At 47.1% G+C, this 13,450-nt stretch overlaps 1 protein-coding gene across 1 annotated transcript in view; it reads left to right on the top strand.

Moving 5' to 3' along the window:
• The first annotated feature begins 2,903 nt into the window (after positions 1–2,903).
• The window catches only part of ARFGEF2 (ADP ribosylation factor guanine nucleotide exchange factor 2), an 82,628-nt gene continuing 72,081 nt past the window's right edge, over positions 2,904–13,450 (top strand). Inside the window, exon 1 of the mRNA XM_040248113.1 lies at positions 2,904–3,207. Within this exon, the coding sequence (XP_040104047.1) occupies positions 3,087–3,207 (121 nt within the window). The 5' untranslated portion in view covers positions 2,904–3,086. The remainder of the gene's footprint in view (positions 3,208–13,450) is intronic.

Genomic DNA, 13,450 nt, shown 5'->3' with positions numbered 1-13,450 from the left:
AATCTTCCCACACACAATTTCTTGGAAAAGATAATGACCTAATAAAGATGAAACAAAAGGAAAGCAATGCGTAATTTGCAGATTTTATTTCAATGTATAAATGTCCAGGCGCAATTTCACTAAGAATTAAAGCAGTCAGCTGCTGGAACCTGAAAGTCGAACCCCCTGGATTATGACAGCTCCAAATGCCAGGGTGCCATTGGGCAATTCAAATATGATAGTTGACTTCAACATTGGTGATGTGGTTTTGAAATGGTGAACAGTATTTGGTCATGTTCCAGATAAAGTACAGTGTTCCCTTGAATTACAATCACAGTTGCATTCCTGGAAAATTCAATATATATTAAAACCATACTAAAAATGCTTTGTGTTTATAGGTAAAGCAGATATAGGTTCTAGGTTCACCTCATTATAGGTTTTTCCCTTCCAGAAGTGTCTAGTCCAGCCACATGAGATAATGCGTTGTTCTTTGCTATCTGGGCTTGTCCAGTTCTCTGCAGGATGCAGACGAACAATCCAGCTCCCCTATCATGACAATAAAAATACTTCCTCCACAAAGATCCAAAAATTCCCCTGAGGGTGGTACCGCCTCATGGAAAGCACTGATCGAGAGGAATAGAGGTGCCTAAGCCAAGCTCTGGATGGGAACAAAAAGGGACACAGAGTGGCTGGAGAGTTCTGATGAGGAAGAAAGGGGGAGAGAGATGAGGCCTGAGAAGTCAACCACACTGAGATACTTAGACTCAGTTCCAAGAGTGACAGGGAGTCACTGTAGGGCTTTCAGCCGGGGAATGATGTGGCCTGACCTTGTCCACACGGGGAGGGCTCAAAACATCTGTCATTCAGGGGATTGTGCTGCATTCTTCTGAGTTTCGCGCATTCATTCATTCACTAATTCATTCAACACCTGAGGACTGAGGAGCGTGTCAGTGATGTATGTACTGCTGTATAACAAGCTACTTCAACATGTAGTGGCTTACAATAACAATCATTTGTTGTTTTCCTTGAATCTGTGGGTTAGCTGGGCAGTTCCTCTATTGGTCTCACCAGGGTTTCTCAAGCTGTTGAATTTTGGTGGTAGGTCAGCTGGGGCTGCACTCAGCCAGAAGCACTGGGACAATGAGCCTCTCTCCCCACGGGCTCTTTCTTCCAGATGCTTCTACACATCCATCTGAAGACCTCATGATGCCCAGGTTCTGGAAGAGCACAGCCTCACTTTCAGCACATTCATTGGCCAAGGCAAGTCATGAGACTAGTCCAAGAGGGTAGAGAAACAGACTTTTTTTTAAGATAATATTTATTCATTTTAAACTTGACTCTGTTCCAGAAAGTCTTTAAATATATATATATATTGAAGTATAGTTGATTTACAATGTTGTGTTAATTTCAGCTATCCAGCGAAGTGATTCAGTTATACATGTATATATTCTTTCCATTATGGTTCATCACAGGATATTGAATATAGTTCCCTGTGCTAAACATCCTGTACAGACTCTACTTCTTGACCTGAGGAGCTGCCAAGTCTTGAGACAGCAATGGAATTTAAGGCCATGAAGCCTGCAACCTGGCTCCAGGGCAGGCCCTGGAGATGTAGCCTGCCCCGCTGTGGCCTGTACCCTAGTCAGACAAGGAAGTCAACTAGCGAAAAAGGTCAGAAAGTGCTGGAGGGAGACAGGGCCTCCCTGAGATGTTGGAGTTGACACCTGAGAATCTGAGCATGTCTGCGTCAGAAGTTTAGAAGATTCCACAGAAGACCCTGCTCTTGCATGAGCCTGGAAGCACCACATCCCCCCTGAGGGGAAGCTCAAGGGAGGGTCCAGTGGAGATCACCGATGGTGTGACATCACTGGCTGTGGGAGACAGTGGGCTAGAATACCTGTCTCCTACCCTCCCTGGCAGGCCTGTGACCCTGGCCATGCCTGCCTTCTTCCCCTGTCTGATGCCCCCAAGTGCTCCCCTCCCCCACACCCTCCAACCCCCACCTGCGACGCAGAACTGGGAAGAACCAGGGATTTACGGGAATAGATGGATACACTCCAGGGGGAGGTGCACTGGGGTGGTCCTTGCTGACACCACCGCGCAGGGACGCAGCACCTGGACTGAAAGCCAGGAGTCGGCTCTACTCCCGGGGCAGGAAGGCTGCGTGTCTTGCCACTGAGGTGGGGAAATCCCGTTTGGAGAGTGTGCATAAACACACCTCCTTCCAAACGCTCTTTCTGCTTCAGCCTTCCCTTCCCCTGCCCTTTCGCCCCACGCCTCACCCCGCCTTCCCTTACTCTCTCCCTGTCCCGGCCTGTTTTCTCGCGTCCTCCCCTCCCTGGCTCCTCACGCCCCTCTCCCCCGTCTTTCCCCCACGCCCCTGCTCTGCCCCTGAGCGCTCTTCTTCCTCCCTGCTCTCTCGCCATCTCCCCACGACCCCTCACTTCCCGCCCACCTCCTCCCTTCCCTCACCTGCACTTCCAGCTTCCTCTCGTTTGTTCCTCCTGACTTCCCCTGACTCCCCTATCATCTCTCCCTCGCCAACTTTCTCCCCATTCTGTCCCTCCTCCTGTCTTTCCTCTCTCGCCATCTCTCGCCTTTTTTCCCAGTCTTCTCTTCCCTCTTCCTTCCTCTCCAGTTCCCTGCCTCTCCTTCATCTCCCACCCGGTCACTCCCCCATCCTCACGCTCCTCGTTGCCTTTTTCTCCTCACACCTTCGTCACCCCCACTCCTCCCTGTCACCTCTTTTCTTCTGTCTTTCACGTGCCCCCTGCCTCCGCTCGTTTCTACTCTCTCAGCAACTCTTCCCCCGTACTTTCCCGGACCCTCGCCCACGTGGCCCCGCCCCCTGCCACAGGGCCCGCCCCTGCCACAGGCTCCGCCTCCGAGGTCACGGGGTCGACGGATGCCGCCGCTGCTCCGCCGGTCACGTGGTCACGTGACGCGCTCCAACATGGCGGCGCCGTGTGGCCGCGGCGTCGCTTCCTGACTGGGTGGCGCGGACGGACGCGGCTGGTGCAGGCGAGGACGCCGGGCCCGCAGCCTCGCTCGCCCGCCCGCTCGCGCCGTCCGCCCGCGGGGCTGCCAGCCCCCGCTGGGCCGGGGCCATGCAGGAGAGCCAGACCAAGAGCATGTTCGTGTCCCGGGCCCTGGAGAAGATCCTAGCCGACAAGGAGGTGAAGCGGCCCCAGCACTCTCAGCTGCGCAGGGCCTGCCAGGTGGCGCTCGGTGGGTGAGCCGCCCCGGCCCGGCCCCGCGCCGGCCTCCCCATGCCGGCCGTTACCCCACCCAGCCTCAGCCCGGCCTCCTGGGCGCCACTTTCCCCCCGCGACCCCAAGGCCCACCCGCCCGGCCTCTTGATTATATCCGTGGGGGACCTGGTACCCTGGCAGCTCGGGACTGGCCCAAGGTCACCCAGCAAGTTGGTGACAGTCAGGGCCGGCTCTCCAGCCTCCCAGCCCTGGGTTCTTGCCACGACTCCCTGCCGTCCCATTTCCTGGTTCGTTCCTTCGTCACCCTCAGAAGCAGCAGCTCTTGCTCTGAAGTTTTTCTTTACGTGGGTTTTGCTGGTTGGAGTTGTCCCTTGTGAGATGGGCAGGTGGGAAGAGCCGCCCAGCTGGTTTAGGGAAAACTGAGGCCTGCTTTGTAAGTGCCCAAGTGGTAACTGTTTTTCGTTCATTTGGGATCGCCCATAACTCTTTCCAGGAGGGAATGTAGAGAGGGTTATCCTGCACCTCCCAAATATTGTAGTGTGCACGAGATCTACTCGTTCTCAAACAGAGGGTCTGTGAGGGCAGAGATACTTGTCTTAGTCACCGCAGGAACCCCAGCAGTGTCTGGCACACGGTAGATGGTACTGACTTGAACGGACCCACAGATGACTGAGCGACAGGGAGAAGTCTTATTCATCCCTAGTTAAAGTCTTAGTAGTTGATTCCATTATCAACATCCTTTTAGTTTTCGGTTATTCAGCAAATATATATTTATCAAGTGCCCACTGTGTACCAGGCACTGAGGATACAATGGGGAAGAAGACAGACAAGGTATTTGCCCTTACAGAGCTCATAGTCTAATAGAGGAGACGAAATAAGTAAATTTAAAGATTAATAAGACATTTTTGAATACTAATACATACTTCTGTACTAGTAAATTTTTTTGTAATTACTTTTGTAAAATTTTTTGTAAACGAGCAAAATATAATAAAGAGGGCCTGAGACAGCGTGGTCAAGAAAGTAGTCCTTTCTGAGGAGGGGACATTTCAGGCAAGTACTGAAAGTCAGAAAGTATCTGCCATGAGGAATTTCAGGAGAAGAGGGGGTGAGGATCAGTAATTTGACCGGAGTTGGCTCTCGGATTAATTCGCCGTCCCAATGCCTTTGCTTTGGAATCTGTAAAAAGACCTGTTTTCCTAACAAGCGACTGAGTAAATGGAAAGTTTGATTTTCTTCTATCACCTTTTGAGGTTTGAGGTTACCATCATCTTTCTCCCTTCATTTGGTGCAAGGAGCTCTGGGAGGCTTCTCTTGCAGCGTAGGAAAGGGTTTGTGAGCTTTGCGGTTATTTTTCTGGAAGGCCCTAGGTTTCGTGGGTCTGAGACACCCTCAAGAATCAAGAACTATTGATAACAAAGATGGTTGTTGCTGGGAGCAGATGCTAGTCTTGTGAAATTCAGGATCAATTGAGGAACTCACTGAGACTTAGATTTGTAAAGCTTTTTTATTCAGAAATCCAGGGCTAACTGTTGGATATTGTTTTATCAGGAATGCAGGATAAACCCTACGAAGCAGTTAGGCGAAAGCGGATATTTACAACTCCACTTTGAAATCTGCCTGCATTCTATTCTCTCATTGTTACTTTAAGTGAATTATTGCAGAAGTTTGCAAATGGTTATTTGGCAAAGTTTTCATTCTCCTTTCAGAAAACTTAACATCAAAATTAAACCAGATCGTGTATCACTTTGTTGGAACCTACTTATAAAATAATCACATGGGTTATAAAAAGAGCCTAAACATTGGGAGGTTTCTTGATATTTTTAGATTATATCTTTGTTGAGAACTCCAGATTTTTCCAACCTGAACTGTGGAACCCACATTCAGTATTTTGGTAGTGAATTGAAGAAATAGCCTATTCTGAAAATATAAATTCTCCATTAAAAATATTTTTCTTGTCAAACAATATAGGTGAGTTAAATATCCCATATAATGTTATTTAAGAAAAAATTGACTTATAAAGGAAGTAATTGACACAGGTTAATTGAATAGCTGATTGTCATGGTAGCTCATCATCAAATTGAGTAATTATTATAAAGTAACCTGTGTAAAGTGTTGAGTTAAACTGATCATCTTTTTTTTTTTTTTTTTAAGACAGTACTGGTGTGTCATTGCTGTTAAGTAATAAAGGACTGCAGAAAAAAGATATAGTAGAGGATCTGGTGATATTTTATTCTGCATCTCAGTTTTGTGTCCAGTAAAAATAGCTGAAGGGGGCTTCCCAGGTGGCTCGGCAGTAAAGAATTCACCTAGTGCAGGAGATGCATGTTCAATCCCTGTGTCGATAAGGTTCTCTGGAGCAGGAAATAGCAGCCCGCTCCAGTGTTCTTGCCTGGAGAATCCCATGGATGGAGGAGCCTGGCGGGCTGCAGTCCAGGGGGTTGCTAGGAGTCGGACATGACGGAGAACGCGCACGGAAAGTGGCTGAAACATTGCTGTGCACAAGAAGCGTTGCAGGGCGGCGAATAGTGTAGAGATTTCCTATCATTTTGATAAAAGGAACTGTAAGTGACCACTTAAAGTTGAAATGTTGACCAATAGGAGCTGTTCCTGGAAACAGCTTCTGTGACCTTCCAGGAGTTGTGGTGTATTGGGGGGAGGGAACGGGGGATGCGGGGGCTGTGTGGTATAGGGGTTTGGAGTGTGTTCTCTGAACTCACCTGCCTGGCTTCAAATCCCTTGCCTTCCAATTGCTATCTTTGTGATCTTGGACAGATGTTACGCCTTCCTGTTGGGGCTGTTATAAAGGTGAAGTTAATTGACATGAGCGCAACACTCGGCATGCAGTAGGTACACTGTATAGGCTTGCTGTGCTGTTTACTTTTCTTATTTGAATCTGTAACAAACCACAGACACTGTAAGCACCTGGCTTGATGTTCTTAGCTTAGGTTGGTTCTTCATTCAGGAATGACTTATTGCTCTGTTTGGTTTGTAGGTGCAATAAATAAGAATGTAAGTACATGACTAAAAGGCTGTGTTTATGAGAGTATTAACTTGCCTAGCTCAGTGAAGACAGGAGTTGTTCCTTGTGAAAGCAATGATGATCAGGATGAATAGGTTTGGAGTAATCTCAGGGATTCATGCAAAGGGCCAACTCATTGGAAAAGACTCCGATGCTGGGAAAGATTGAGGGCAGAAGGAGAAGGGAACTATAGAGGATGAGAAGGTTGGATGGCATCACCGACTCAATGGACATGAGTTTAAACAAGCTCTAGGAGATAGTAAAGGACAGGGGAGCCTGGGGTGTTGGAGTCCATGGGGTCACAGAGAGTCGGATAACGACTTAGCAACTGAACAGCATTTATCTTCACTACAGGCCAAATGCATAGGTAGGGTCTGCCCAGTTAGAAAATCGTGGCCCTCCAACCTTTATTGAGAAATCAAAAGAGCTTGTGAGAGTATTCATCACCCCAGGGATGCTGTTGCTCTTTACTTTCATAATGAAGTTTTGATATATGTTAATAATCTCGAACCTTTCACCCCTCCAGTTGGAGCATATAATCACATTTTTAAACCTTCCTTTCACACCTGCCTTACTTGATAGTTATTCTTTCCCATGATCTTTTTATATTTCTGGTTTTAAACCCTGTGATAGAATCCAGAAAAATGGAACTGATGAACCTGTTTGCAGGGCAGGATTAGAGATGTAGAGGATGGATTTGTGGACACAGTGGGGGAAGGAGATGGTAGGACGAATTGTGAAAGAGTAGCATTGAAATATATATGTTACCACGTGTAAATAGAAGCTAGTGGAAGGCTGCTGTATAACAGGGAGTTCAGCCTGGTGCTGTGACGACCTAAAGGGATGGGACAGGAGATGGGAGGCTTGAGAGGGAGGGGATATACGTATCCTTATGGGTATTCACAGTGTATGGCAGAAACCAACACTTTATAAAGCAATTGTCCTCCAATTAAAAATAAATTAAAAAAAAAAAACTATGAAGTTTAGAGACTTGACAAGATAATCTGAGCATTTTTAAATGGTGAGGGAAGATTCTGAAATCTCCAAAACTTGAAATGAATTGTTCTAACATTACTGTTCATGTATAGGAGATGGAGTGTCTTATTTCATCATTTAATACCCACGAAGCGCCATGTAAGGGCTGAGTGCTCTGTAACTGCCAGCTGTCATTAAACATACCTGTATTTTTTGTATGAAATTCAGTGACTTTAATCTTGGAGCAGTTTTAGGTTCACAGCAAAATTGCATAGGAGGTACAAGGAATTCCCGTATTCCCCCCCAACACACATGCTATTACCAACATCCCTCGCCAGAGCTGGACGTTTTTATAGTGATGAACCTCACATTGCTGCATCATTATCACCCAGTCAAGTGAGTGACTTTTTAAAAATCACATGTCATGTGATAACTATATGAAATCAACCATGTACTCAGCGTTTCTGTGCTCCAGGCATAGTGCCATGTGCTTTACCTGCAGTTTAGTTCTTATGATTATTGTCCTTATTGAGGCCTAAAGAACTTGGCCGGCCGACTCAGCCAGAAAGCTGTGAAGCCAGGCTGTGAACACTGGCAGCCTGGCTCCAGAGCCCACAGTAACCATCACCACCATTGCTTCTCTGCAAGGAAGTGCTTGTGCTGTGTGAGGTACTCAGTGGAGCCTTAAACAGTCATTATATTGAGGCGAAGTTTCTATGCAGTGACGGTTTGGTAATGTTTCAGTAATGTTCAGTAAGAGACCATAGATTTTGAGTACGGTTGAATTGAATTTTGAGATGTAGTATTTGAAAGCCTGTAATCAAAAAGATCACAGGTTTTTCTCTGCAGCTTTTCACTGCATATATATTTGGTTTAATTTCGGGTCTAAAAGGAAGAAAGAAATGAGAGTAAAGAGCTGGTTTCCTATAAGCTTCATTTGAGGTATTAAGTCTTTCTGATTTATGACCCCTGTCTCTTTATCAGCAGTAATTCCCTCTTATTCATTCTAGAGTTGTGACATGTAATTGATGTCCATCTTTGGATACAAGCAGGCAAAGGGAAACCAAGGCTCAAGGGCAACTTGCCCACATCTGCCCAGCCAGGTGGGCAACAACTACAACATGCAGCTGACATATAAATCATAAAGTCCAGTTTTGGACTTGCAACTCTGTTTAATACACAGGGTTTAGAAACATGTGGATCATTGGTGATCTTAGCTTGAGCTGTTTTGGTGGCATGATGTGGGTGAAAACCAGACCAGAGTGGGCTGAAGAGTGAGTGGGAGGTGAGCAACACACAAACCTTTCCCAAGGATTGGCTTTGCCGTGAAGGGGAGGAGGGAAGTGTAGATCAGAGGAGTGCTCTGGTTTATTCTTTTTTTTAAAGATAGAAAAACTCAAACTTGTTTAAATGTCTTCAGGAAGAAGCCAGTTAAGGGAGTACATTCATATATTTTCATTCATTCATTCATTCAGTTGCTAAATTATGTTTCACTCTTTCTGACCCCGCCAGGGTAGCAAATCCAGGCTCCTCTGTCCATGAGATTTCCCGGGCAAGAGTACTGGAATGGGTTACCATTTCCTTCTCCGTGCATGCCAAGTCGTTTCATTTGTGTCCAACTCTGCGACCCTGTGGACTGTAGCCCTCCAGGCTCCTGTGTCCATGGGATTCCCCAGGCAAGAATACTGGAGTGGGTTGCCATTTCCTTCTCCAGGGCATCTTCCTGACCCAGGGATCAAACCTGCATCTCTTAACATGTCCTACACTGGCAGACAGATTCTTTACCACTAGCACCACCTGGGAAGCCACATTTCCTTCTTTCTACAGGGGGTTTTGTATATTAATATGCAACTAAAATTTAGCTGCATATTAATATACAAAAACATTCAGCATTCACATGACCATATAGCATGGTAAGTTGCTTTTTTCCATGTACGCTGTTGTTCCTCTAACTTTGATGTGTTCAAAATAACTGTTCTCACCCTTAGAAGGAATATAAGTGCAAAATTTGAAAAATATAAAAAATATCCCTAAATTATCATAAAGTAAGGCTTTCAGTTGGAATACAGAATAAAACTTTAATGTTAGCAAAGTCTGGTGTTTTGATTAGACATTTTGTTTATGAGTGCTGTGGATTATAAAAATTTTGAGAAATAGTAGGACTCTTTTTTAACTGACATTACTTTTTGTTGAGAAGCTTTATGATTATTTTGCAGGAGGAGGTCCTCTGTCTAAAAGCAGCACTAAAAATTGGATTTTGTTTATTGAAAAGGATTTATTTATTGGATTGGCAGAAAATTCATTGGCAGCTGTGTTTGAAACTTTGCATATTGATTAGTCTTGTAGTCCTGAACTGATAATTCAGCTTCTGGGAGCCTTGGTTTCCTGGGATGAGAAAGGTGATAATACCTGCATCACAGGATTATTGTAAAGGTTACATGAACTAACACAATAAATAACTGACAACGTACCTGGCACCTAACAAACGACCTACTGAAGTTCAGAGGCATTGGCGTTACTTGCATTTAAAGGAGAAGGAACTGAATGCTTGTTCTTCTCTGCCTCCCTTATTAATTGGTTTATGGACGTCTTTGCTGGTCTCTGACATTTCAACACCAGCAAGGCAAGTGGTTGGAAGAGTTTAGAGCTCTGCCCTGTACTTGTAAATCTCAGGGGAGATTCTGTAAACAGTGCTGGGGAAAACAGTAAGATCATTCTTTATGGAAAAGCGCAAACTTGTGAAAATGTGTACTTAATCAGCAAGTACATGGAGTCTCTCATATAAATAGCTCAGAACTGTGTTTAATTCTTACCATTTTCACCAGGCCTAGGGGGCCTGCCAGGAAAATACTTGACTTTCTTTCCAGGAAGGTTATCTTAGAAAATACTTAGATGTTTACTAGTTCATTCCTGGAGTCTTTCTATAAGAAGCTTCTTTGGGATTACTGTCTTGGTTGTAAATGAGTCTTTGGGCTTTTTTATTCGGTATTTCATTTCGTTTCCTAGACTTGTAGAACAGCCTTCTTAGGCCGGGACCTGGAAGTCTTAACATTGTCCTCATTCCTGAAGGACGGTGGGCCCCGTGTTCTCGTTTTCTATACAGTCCTTTTGTCTTTTGACTGAACCAGGGTCACGTTCATTTAGAAGGTATTTATTTGGGTGTCATACCTGCTGTCAGGACACAAAGAAAACAAAGACCTCGTTCTCATGGAAGTTGGAGTTAATGGGGAAGAAGGGGCTCTTCAAATAAGCACGTTTTCTGAGTCATACCAGTAATGTGACAAGTCCTGTGAAGGAGAAAAACCTGATCCCACCGGCAAAGTGGGCAAGGGGTGAAGGAAGGTTTCCCTGAGGAAGTTGAGAGCTGAATGACAAACATTGAAGAGGTTAGGGTGAGAGGGACTTTGGCAGCAGGGGCAGAACAGCGTAGGCAAAGGCCCTGCGGCAGAAAGGAGTAGGGCAGTTCGGGAAAACGAAAAGATACAACTGCCTGTGATTCTACAGTTACCTTAAAAGTTTTTTTTTTTTCTCTTAAGTTTTAATAATAATAATTTTTTAAAAAAGAAATTAAAGGAGACCACTGTGACTGGGGCATGGCAGATGAAGGGGGAGAGGGTTTGGAGGTGAGGCAGGAGAGGCAGTCCAGGCCCCCGGCACAGAGGACCTTAGAGGTTGTGTTAAGGAGTCTGATTTTTAGACCAATAGCAGTGAGATAATACCGCAGAGTTCTAAACAGGGAAGAAGTTGATAAAGAGGTTAATATTTTGGAAAGATCACTTGAGCCATTATGTTCAGAACATCTTCGAGGACGCCCAGAGGGGTTGCCCAGGGACCACTAGGTAGGCAGTTATCATCATCCAGGGGGGAATGCTGGGGCCCAGACTTAGAGTAGTGACAGTGGAAACAGAGTAGAATGAAGGGATTCCCCACTGGGTTAGAAGGGAAAGCTAAGAAAACCTGATGTTGGATTGGATAACAATGTCAAAATGTGGATCAGTAAGGCTGACTCTTTAAGTTTGTGACTCACCCAACTGGATGGATGGTGGTGTAGTTCCTTAAGATGGTTGTGGAAGACCATCTGGAGAGAGGTGGGTGGAGGAGCTTGATCTGAGTTGGGACTTGGATATTGGATGAACGTACGAGCTTCATGTTCCTAAGGCAGGCCTGCACCGGAAATGAGGACTGGGGAGTCATCCAAGCCCAGGTGGGAATCGAAGGGGCAGGTGAGGCTGCGAATGCCTCTGAGGAAGAGCTGAGTGTTGCAGAGAAGGAAAGGCAGGAGAGCCTGGGCCCGAGGAAGCCCGGCCCACCTGGCTGGGCAGAGGAGGCTGAGTGTGCCAGGGAAATGGAGGAGAGATGGGGCGGGACACAGAGGGCCGATGGGAACGTGTGTGAGATGAGAAGCCAGTGGAGTTCTGTGCAAAGGAGCAGATGTTATCAGATTTACTTTATAATGGTTATGGATAATCTATTTTGAGCAGATATAATCTGATTTATATTTTAAGGGAATCCCTCTGGCTGCTGTGTAGAGAATGCTGTGGGCCATGAGGAACAGTGAGAGTTGAAGGCATGAGACCAGTTAAGAAGGAGGCTCTCGGTCCAGGCAGGAGATGGTGACAGTCTGGCTTGGCATAATGGGGGTGGTCCCCCGTGGTGAGAAGTGGTCAGATTTAAACAGTTCCTCAGAAGGCAGCAGGGACAGGACGCTGCACAGGTGGAGGGACTTGACACCGCCGATTTCCAGCAGGAGAGAGTGCGGGCTGGCCAGTTTACGCATTGGCTAACAGGAAGTTGAAGGAGTCTCCTCGTGGCTTTTAATTTTTGCATGAAATCGGCTGTTTCATTGGTTGTGAGTAAAGAGGAACGGTGACATCCAGGGGGAGAGATAGGGTATTTGAGGAGAGAACGTGATGCGCAGTAGTCTTTGTGGAGAGGTAGAGAAGGTGGGCTTAACCAGCAGTGTTGAGGCACTGCTGTGGTTGGTCGTCAGGGCCTTTAGAGACCTGCCGGCTTTCCCTGCTGTGAGGCCTGTCATTGGGTGGAGACTGGCCAGAAGGGGATGGTCATACAAGCTTGGTATTTGGCCAGAAGTTAACACTAAAAGTCAGAGAACAGGAACCAGTCAATCCTAAAGGAAATCATCCCTAAATATTGGAAGGACTGATACTAAAGCTCCAGTACTTTGGTCACCTGATGCAAAGATCCGACTCATTGGAAAAGACCCTGATGCTGGAAAAGATGGTGGGCAGGAAGAGAAGGGGGTGACAGGATGTGATGGTTGGATGGCATCACCAACTCAACAGACATGAGTGTGAGCAAACTCCGGGAGATAGTGAAGGACAGGAAAGCCTGGCGTGCTGCAGTCCATGGGGTCACAAAACATAGGACATGACCTAGCAACTGCACAATAACAGCAACAGATTACATTCCTGCTAATGGGATCTGTCCTGGAAAAATGAAGAAAGGGAAAGATGACAAGTTGGTCAAGTCTGACAGGCCAAAGAAGGGTCCTACTGGGGGCAGTTAGTAGGTCAACTGGAAGGACAGGAGCTGGGCAGGTACAGGGAGGAGCTGGAAGTTCCAAACAGGGACAACATTCAGAGTGTGACCAGCCCCTCCGGCCTGGCTCGGGGGGATGGGAGGGAGAGGGCCTTGTGGATTTGCGTGGTGCGGGGTGGGGGTGTAGCAGATCGGCTGTATGAGGGGAGGTGGAGGTTCCGAGGGATGTTGTGGAACCTTGCGGAGTTGACCAGCAATGGCATAGTTGAGGCTGGTCGTGGTCACTGCTGGACCTAGCCTGGGAGCAGAGCAGAAGGAGGTGAGCTGGTGCCAAAGTCATCAATGAGCCAGGAGGTGTGACCCGAGGGGTTCGAACAGGACAGTGATGCCCAGAAAGCGTTTCCCAGGGAGACCGCGTGGCCTCGCAGCTGCTGCCGCCCCACCCGCCCAGGTCTCCCTCCTCTCCAGCCTGCTTATTTATTGCTGCTAATTGCCCAGTTGGCAGTTAGGAGAGCAGGGCCTATTAAAACGCGGGGCAATAAACCGGAGCAGGTGGGCCCCGCCGCCTGCTCTCCCCGCCCCCCCCCCGGTCTCTGGAGCAGACAGCTGGGCTGAGTCCTGCAGTGGCGCTTCCTGGCTGTGGCCGTGGGCAGGGGACTTCACCTCTCTGGGCCCAGATTCCCACCTGCACATGCTTAGGAGATGAGCCTCTTGTCATCTGGAGGCGTAAGGAGGGCCAGATGGGCCCATGCCCCTGTGAATGTCA

The sequence above is a fragment of the Oryx dammah genome, unplaced genomic scaffold (genome assembly GCF_014754425.2).
Source record: "Oryx dammah isolate SB20612 unplaced genomic scaffold, SCBI_Odam_1.1 HiC_scaffold_10, whole genome shotgun sequence".
In the NCBI taxonomy this organism is placed as follows: domain Eukaryota; kingdom Metazoa; phylum Chordata; class Mammalia; order Artiodactyla; family Bovidae; genus Oryx; species Oryx dammah.
The sequence above is the reverse complement of the archived record's forward strand: the minus strand, read 5'-3'. Positions and strand labels throughout refer to the sequence as shown.